At 45.5% G+C, this 8285-nt stretch overlaps 1 protein-coding gene across 1 annotated transcript in view; it reads right to left on the bottom strand.

The window, feature by feature from the left end:
- Positions 1-7881, bottom strand: part of HERPUD1 (homocysteine-inducible, endoplasmic reticulum stress-inducible, ubiquitin-like domain member 1) — a 12797-nt gene extending 4916 nt beyond the window's left edge. Inside the window, exons 1-5 of the mRNA XM_015421390.1 lie at positions 7598-7881; positions 3522-3599; positions 3236-3310; positions 1904-2031; positions 1540-1659 (exon numbers count right to left, since the gene is read on the bottom strand). Coding sequence (XP_015276876.1) covers positions 1540-1659; positions 1904-2031; positions 3236-3310; positions 3522-3599; positions 7598-7771 — 575 coding nt within the window. The 5' untranslated portion in view covers positions 7772-7881. The remainder of the gene's footprint in view (positions 1-1539; positions 1660-1903; positions 2032-3235; positions 3311-3521; positions 3600-7597) is intronic.
- Positions 7882-8285: the final 404 nt, after the last annotated feature.

The raw sequence follows: 8285 nt of genomic DNA, 5'->3' as shown, positions 1-8285 counted from the left end.
GTGAGCTGACGAAGAACTAGAGGAAGGTCCCAGGGAACGACAGGAGTTTTGATGGGAGGGTATAGGTGCAACAGTCCCTTCAAGAAACGTTTCGAAAGCGGATGCGAAAACAGTGTGCATCCCTCAACATGAACATAGTAGGCTGAAAGTGCGGCCAAATAAACTCTTAATGAGGAGTGAGAAAGTCCCGAGTCAGCTAGAGACAGGAGGAATTGGAAAACTTTCTTGAGGCTATGGAGGTGGCTCGAGGGGCAACATCACCCAAGGAGGAACAGAATTTTCGCCATTTGTAATGGTATGACTTTTGTGTAGTAGGTTTCCTGGCGTTTAGCAAAATGTTTGCTACGTGGGTGGAAAAGCTGTTGACATTATTCTCCAGGCTGTCAACTTCATCCATGGCACGTCGTGGTACAGGAGCGGGGAGTCGGACAGGAAGAGGCGGTCCTGTGCCGGAGGAAATTGGTAGTAGACCCCCACTGAAAGAACCATGGCTGCCTCGGCCACCACGGGGTTATCAGGATGCAGTCTGCTCTGTCGCTGATGATTTTGTGGACTACTCTCAGAAGCAGGGGTAGTGAAGGGAAGATGTAGAGAAGTTCCCTGGACCATGGATAGAGGAGACTGTCCCCTAGCAACTGTGGATCCCTGCCACCTCGGCTGCAGAACAGATGACACTTTTTGTTGGCTCTGGTGGCAAAAACATCGACTTGGAGAACTGCCCACCTGCGGAAGAGTGGTAGAAGGTAGGTTGGGTTCATTTCCCACCCGCGGAGACTGAGTCCTGCTCGACTTAGATGCCGGTGGTTTTGGTGTCGGCTGGCTGATGTCGGAGGAGGGCCTTGATGTCGGAGCCATCGATGGTCTCTCGGACTCCATCACTGAGGGAGGATGTAACGCCAACTCAAGTAGCACCACTTTAAGGCGCGCAGTTCGGTTTTTTCGTGTCTGGTTCGAAAACCTAGCACAGTGCTGACAAGATTCAGGTCGGTGAGACTTTCCCAAACAAAAAATGCAGAGAGTGTGGCGGATGTCCACGCCCACCCCTCTGGGCATGCGCGGTGGCGTTCCTACGCATGCCTGAGGTCTGGGCGCGAAAATCCGTTAAGAGCTTGCTACAATGCCGATCGATCCAGCACGTGCGCGCTAGATTCCATGGGTGTGAAGCACAGAGATAACGTCGAAGATAAAGCAATACACTTTTTTGTAAAGCAAGTATTTGTGGAATTTCAATTCACATTAAAACTATCCTGCTGTATATTAAGTTCTCATGGTTAGTGGGGAGAGTCAAAATACGTTTCAGTAAGCTCTAGTAGTTCTAAAGTACGCAGTACAGTCTTCCTGTACTGAATTCAGTTCAGTAAGTGACCAAACATTAATGTAGCCTTCTTATTAATCTCTACATTGAGTTCAATTTAGCTAGCAAACTGGAAAGCTAGGGGAAAATGCTTTTAAGCCACATTACGCCATCAATTTGTCAAGAGACTTGGAAAGACTTGTGTTAGTTGCCAGTAATGATAAACTAAGGAAACAAAGACTTACTATTGCATGTAGTATTGCCGTGCATAAATCTGCTGGAACCACAACTGCATCATGCGGTAGGTGGTATATGAATGATAGCCAGGACTCATGCCTTGAAAGGTATGCTGTGTCAGATGAGGCCTTATATCAGGAGATACAAGATATTTGATTAAGTACCACTACTCCACCTCCACCCCCATCCCTAAAGAGATGCAAAGATTTCTGAAAAGCTGTAGACTGAATAATCACTATATATCCTACTGGTAAATCAATTACTTTCTATGCTGCAAAAATAAGAATTTAACTGAGCTGCAGTCAAGGTTCCATTGAGAGAAAACTGCCTGCAGCACCCTTACAAGGTTTTCTGTATCTGTACTATACATACCTATTACCAGCTTCCCCTGTTGTAAAAGGCTGGTTGCAGGAATTCTCCCTATGATTCCCAGCATTGGCTGATGAAGGTACAGAAGGACCTTGGCTACATGCGGCTGACTCTTTCTGGGCCTCAGCAACCTAAGCAAGAAAATATTTTTTAGATAGTGCCTGGTTGTTCATTCTCAAACAGGAAGAGTGGGAAGGAGAACTGTAACTGCTGATGGGGGAGCAGCTTGCCATATCAACATGAACTGATCATCTAATGTGGACAATGCCTCCAGCATTCAACCTGTGCTTCTTGGGACCAATCACACAACAACAGCTGGCTGACACAGAATGCAATTTAGCATGAATAGCAATTAAGCTATCAACTACCTGTTCAGGCACCTAACCGAGTATCTGTACTAACAACAGAAGCACCATGGTCCAACTTCCAAATTATTTATTTTATTTATATACCGCCCTCCCCAAACGGGCTCAGGGTGGTGTACAACAATTAAAATAATGTTAAAATAACAATTTGCACATAATATCATAAAATACCATGTAAAGCAGAGAGATCAGATGTTAAGTTAGTCCAATGTCTAATCAAATGTCCAATCAGGATCAGGCCACTGATGGTTGATTGGCCAAAAAAAGCTGGAGGGGGGGACATCTGCTGCCACAACCAAATGCCCAGTGGAAGAGCTCCATCTTGCAGGCCCTGTGCAACTGCAATAAGTCCTGCAGGGCCCTGATCTCATAGGGCAGCTCATCCCACCAGGCCCTGTTCGAGGCTAATCAGATGTCCCTGGGGCTGGGGACCACTAAAAGATGTTAGTTTATGGACCTCAGGGCCCTCCAGGGCTCATATGGGGAGAGGTGGTCATGTAAGTATGCTGGCCCCTGGCTGTATTATTAATATCTTCCATGCCCTCCTGGCTTTAAACTCAATTCAGCATTTCAGCAAACCCAATGGACCTACGTATAATACAGATGCTTAAAAAGTCATTGCTCCAATTAATGCTGCATTGCAAATGTTTTGCTATTTGTCATAATTGCCCAAAACAGCATATACACTTTCTAAACAAATAATAAAGCAAATAAGTCAAAGAGGACTGTTTTATCAATAGCTAATTGAGCTATCATTGTTAAAAATAAAGGTTCCATCAAAGGTGCTATATCCGGGGGGGGGGGGGGGGTGTTGAGGAACTGTAGCCTCCCAGGAGTCTCAATTATCTTAATCTGGAGAGTCTGTACCCAAAACTCTCCAGACACCATTTCCTTCAACATATAAAGCACCATTTTAAAAGGGAAAAGGCAGGTTAGAAATCTTAATCGAAAATATCTGTTAATAACGTACCTTCCCATCAGTTTCCTGTACATGTGGCACATTTTTTGAGTTACACACCAGGTGGACAGCATGCACCATCTCATGCTGAAACACAAAATCAGCAAATAGAATAAAACTTATGTTGACTACAGCTGTTATCTACACACCATGGTGCTTAAGCAATCATTCACAACTGGATTGTCCTGTGCAGAGAAGCCAATCCAGTGCATTGTCCCATCCCATGTGAATGCAGCCTATATTTACTTAATATTATGCACACTTCTTACAAGCAGTGTTATCATGTCGCATTAAGTACCTTGGCAAGCACCTCTTGCAAGCAAAGATGGTCAGGCAACAGCTTCCCAGAATAAATCAACCGCTGAGAGTCTTCAGGCTTAAAAAAAAGAGAAATCATAGTGGTCAAGCCCCACTCTAAATATGCACATTTGAACATTTCCTCTTAAAGATAACATTATCTTTACTCCAAGAAAATACAATTGTGTCTTTTGCGGGGCTTATTAATTGGATGCTTTTGTGTTCCACCCTTCTTCCATCCACTCTTTAAGGACAGATATGCATAGTGACTGAATTTCTGACTTGATTGGGATTTCTAAAATGAAAGTCAGATGACATACTGATGTAACAGACTTTGCCATCTGTCCACCTCTAGAAGACAAAATGTTGCAAAGCAAGATGTAGTTTCAGATGTCTCACCAAAAATTTTGCAGCTGTTTTACTACTTATTGACTGAGGGCTTCCCCAGATTAGATACAGAGTTCCATGGACAGTTCTCAGAAAGGGGGCCTAAAGTTGTGAAAGTGGCATGGGAGGAAGAGTTAACTCCCTCCTACCCTCATCAAAACCTGAGGGTCAATTAAAAGCCCACTGATAGTGTAACTCTTGGATCAGCAAGTATCTCATTTAGTCTGACTTGAAGTACAGTTGAAAATGGAACTTCCATTAAGGAACACCAAATAAAAACCCAAAAGACAGATCAAGCCCAGGAGACCAGTGTAAGTGGACTACACTGACTAACAGCAACTTAGCAAGCCATGTATTTGGGGGAACCCAGAGGTAGTTGTGAAGTTGTCACAAACATCAAAACCAGTTCCAGCTTGCATGGATCACCAGAGACACTAACCTGGCAACAAATCTAGATGCCATCTTTGTCTCCATATAAGGTCAGGCTATATTATTATATGACCTAACAACATCAACCACCCCACCTTGGCCTCATCCACCGGCTCACTAGATGAACAGGGTAATCCCTACGCAAAAGAATGGACACAAACCTGTCCAAAACCCACACACACACAATGTCCACAAATAGTTGAGGAACATTTTAATCTTCCAAGGCACACAGACCATTAAAAACCCCACAATGTTCACAAACAGGTGAGGGACATTTTAATCTTCCAAGGCACACAAACTACAAAAAAAACACAATGTTCACATATAGGTGAGGAACATTTTGATCTTCCAAGGCACACTATTACTGATCTAAATGTTATCACTGTTGTTCAAAATCTTTACAAAAGTAGGACACAACACAAAAGTTCTGAATTCAATTTTCACCTGTTATACTTGTTGGGAGTCTCTCACACTCATTCTGGGCAGACTGACTGCTCTTTTGCCTGGAGCTTGTTTTATACCAGCTTCTTTTTGTAACAAACCTTACCCCCTTCCCCTTCAGCTGGGTACCTAACCAGGCCTAATGGATGACTATTATGTGTCTGAAGAAATGAGATTGGACTAATAAAAGCTCACGCTAAAATAAATGTTATTCTTTAAATTACTTTTGTGTAATTCTGCTGCAACAGGCTAACCTTCAGGGCTTTGACCTTTAAAGCTCTGAGTGGTCTGGGTCTCACGGATCTTTGGGACTGCCTCCTCTGGTATGTCCCCTGAACAGCATTACAGTCTGTAGAAAGCTTACTGGTGATCCCCAGTCCAAAAGACATCTGGCTGTCCTTGACCAGGAACAGGGCCTTCTCGGCCCTGGCTCCTGCCTGGTACAACGCTTTGCCAAATAACATCCGCGCCCTGTGAGACCTAATGCAGTTCCGCAGGGCTTCCCAGGCAGAGATGTTCTGCCAGGCTTTTAGTTGAGGACAGCGAGTCTGGCACTCCCTTCTCCTCCCGCTTCTCTCTTGCGAGACAGTAACACAATTTGGAATTATTTCAGAGCCATCTATGAATGTCTATCTATTTCTTGCCCAAATTGTTTTTATCGATGCATGTATGTTTTTGCTGTTTTTAACTGCCTTGAGCTCTTGGATATTCAGAGATGGGCAGTATATAAATTATAAATACCCACAAATTGAATTTTCACTGCTTGAAATATTCACTTTATATCTCCCCAAATCTAGGATTTCCAGCTATTCACAATGTAACATTACTCCTATCTCATCCCATTTACTCTGCTACCACCCAGGATATCATTCCATGTTCCAGTTGGACAGATTACTCCAGCCAACCATCTTTATTGTATTATGCTTGGAATGAACATCTAAGTAGACATGCTAGGAGCAGAACTGAACATAAGTAACTCAGTTCAGGTATTAAACAGTTACATCAGCCTTACTTCAGAAGTAAAGCTCTTTAAATCGCAACACACACTGGAAATACACTCAGTATACAAACACAATATTAACAATGCAGATATTATGTTGCAGACTGACTTATACCTTTCTTTGCTACCAAAGTGTCTGCCACAACTCCCCCTTTTCAGCTCTCTCTTCTCCTGCAAAAGACACCCAAGTAGTTCTCCTGCACAAGACATTCAACTGTCAATTTCCAACTGCTGTTGGACTTTTTTCCAGGGAATGTTCATGTGCTCCAATTCAACTCATGTTTGTGGCATCTCTATCTAGCCTTATATGTTTTAAAGGTTACTATGAAAACTGGCCACAGATGCATACATAGATATCTAGGCATCATTTCTATATTAGTTTTTATCACTTCTTGCCTTGAAAAAAGGACCCACCCCCCCCCCAAGTCAGCTGCGACTTGACACCACTTTCCACCACCAATATATCAAGATCTACAAAACAAAAGGGCTGGGCACACCCTCCCCAAAGCAGCTTAACCTCTTAGAACAGCTGCTTGGAGAGTAACCAGACTCCGCCTGATTATGTAACACTGCTCAGTGATATGGAGAATTTTTCCCCCTAACATCTCATGAGATATAGGTGCTGAAGAATCACAAAATATAAGCAGCAATCCATTTTTTTCGCAAGGAGTCATGAGGAGAAAAGCAGGAAGGAACTGAATTTCCAGGGAGAACTTCAATCCAAATTAACTCAGTTCCAAATAGGCAACTTTATACACAAAGCCACTGTGACCGGCAGGTTAATCCTTGGGAACAAAATAGTAGATCACAACCATTTTAAAAAAAAAGATAAGCAATCTTATTGTTTAAAGGAAACAAATCTTTTAGGGGAAAGAAAAAAAAAGTAAGAGAAGACTAAAACATTCAGAAACAAACCAATCATAGTTAAGTGACTTCATAAGCATATTTTTCCCTGTCAGATGCAAACAAACCATGAGATGTCTTACTCAGTTTGTGTCCCAAGCCTACAAGAAAAATGTGTTGTAATGACAGTACATGTTTTATATTCCTTGCCTGCCTCCCACCAGAATCCCCAGGTAGTTATACTACGCTGGCTTAGGTAATACGTTTACTGAGTGACCTTTGGGCAGTCACCACCTCCCACCCAAGCTTAGCTCACAGGTAGGAAAAGCTGCCATACCTCTACCTGTACCACCCCGCGACTACCCCCGGGTCCCACCACCAGCCCCTCAGGCTCCACCCCCCAGAAGCTCCAACAGCGGCCACCTCCGTGCCCAATCATCAAGTCCTCTGCCATTAGGCTCCACCCCCACCTGCCACGATTTCTTCCTCTTCCCGGGACCGGGGGGGGGGGGGGAAGAGATGATAAAGAGGACAGAGACCCGAGAAGCCTAAACCTCAGCCTCCCAACGCCTAGGGTTACTAACCTCCAGGCGGTTGCTGGAAATCCCCTGGAATTGCATCTGATCTCCCGGTGACAGAGCTCAGTTCCCCTGGGGAAAATAGCCGCTTTGGAAGGCGAACTCCATAGCACTATATCCCCATTGAAGTCCCTCCCCCAAACCTTGGCCGCCTCAGGCTCCACCCCCCAAAAAACTCCAGGTATTTCCCAACCTGGAGCTGGCAACCCTACCAACGACCAAACAAAAACACGGAGGCGCAGCGACCTCCCCCCCTCCCTTCAACGGCGGTGTTTGCCCCGCCTCGCATCACGTGGTACCAGAACGCTCTATTAGCTAAGTCCATGGGGCCCCCCATTACAAGAGGGTGAGGGGCCTTAGGGGGTGAAAGGGTAGAGCGAAAGAGTCTCTTTGACTCACCGGTCCGTCCGGGTGGAGGCGTCGCAGCTCCGCCTTGAGGCGCCGAACGCTCCAAGAGCGCTGAGCGGGCAGAAGCAGATCAGGGTGCCGCTGCGCGGGGCTCTTGACAATGAGGGTGACGCCAGACGCCGCATCGCCTCGGTCCCGACCGCGGTCTCCCGTGGCTTCCTCCATTACGACCAGCAAAGGTTTTCTGTCTTTTTTTAACCTCCCCTCAAGGGCAGCGTCTCGCAACAGCCGCGCCTCGGACGAGGGCCTTCTTATATAGGCTCGCCAACGTCCGGTTCCTCTTCTCTTCCGCCTCGAGACGTCGCTGTGGCTTCAGCTGATTGGCCGTACGGAGTTTACCATGTGCCTACGTGGGCCTATCGGGATTCGCCTGCTGGACGGGAGGCGTGGCTTTACTGGGGCGGGGCGTGGGAAGGAGGGGCGCGGTTAAGGCAGGTGTCAAGCTGACGGAGAACGAAGAAGGACAGTTGGGCGCGTTGGCAATACTGTTTGATGCTGGGACACTGAAATTTAAAGGAATTAATTAGCCAGAGAAGCTGAAATAGGAAGCCAAGTTGTCACGCCCGGGGAAAGAGGTCAACTCCAGGTTTGATTTGTATATGAACATGCTCATTGATGGAGGATCTTTGGCAGGTAAAACAAAGTTTGAGCCCAGTGGCACCTTTAAGAACAACAGAGT

This window comes from Gekko japonicus, unplaced genomic scaffold (genome assembly GCF_001447785.1).
Source record: "Gekko japonicus isolate JY-2015 unplaced genomic scaffold, Gekko_japonicus_V1.1 scaffold674, whole genome shotgun sequence".
NCBI classification, from domain to species: Eukaryota; Metazoa; Chordata; class Lepidosauria; order Squamata; family Gekkonidae; genus Gekko; species Gekko japonicus.
The sequence above is the reverse complement of the archived record's forward strand: the minus strand, read 5'-3'. Positions and strand labels throughout refer to the sequence as shown.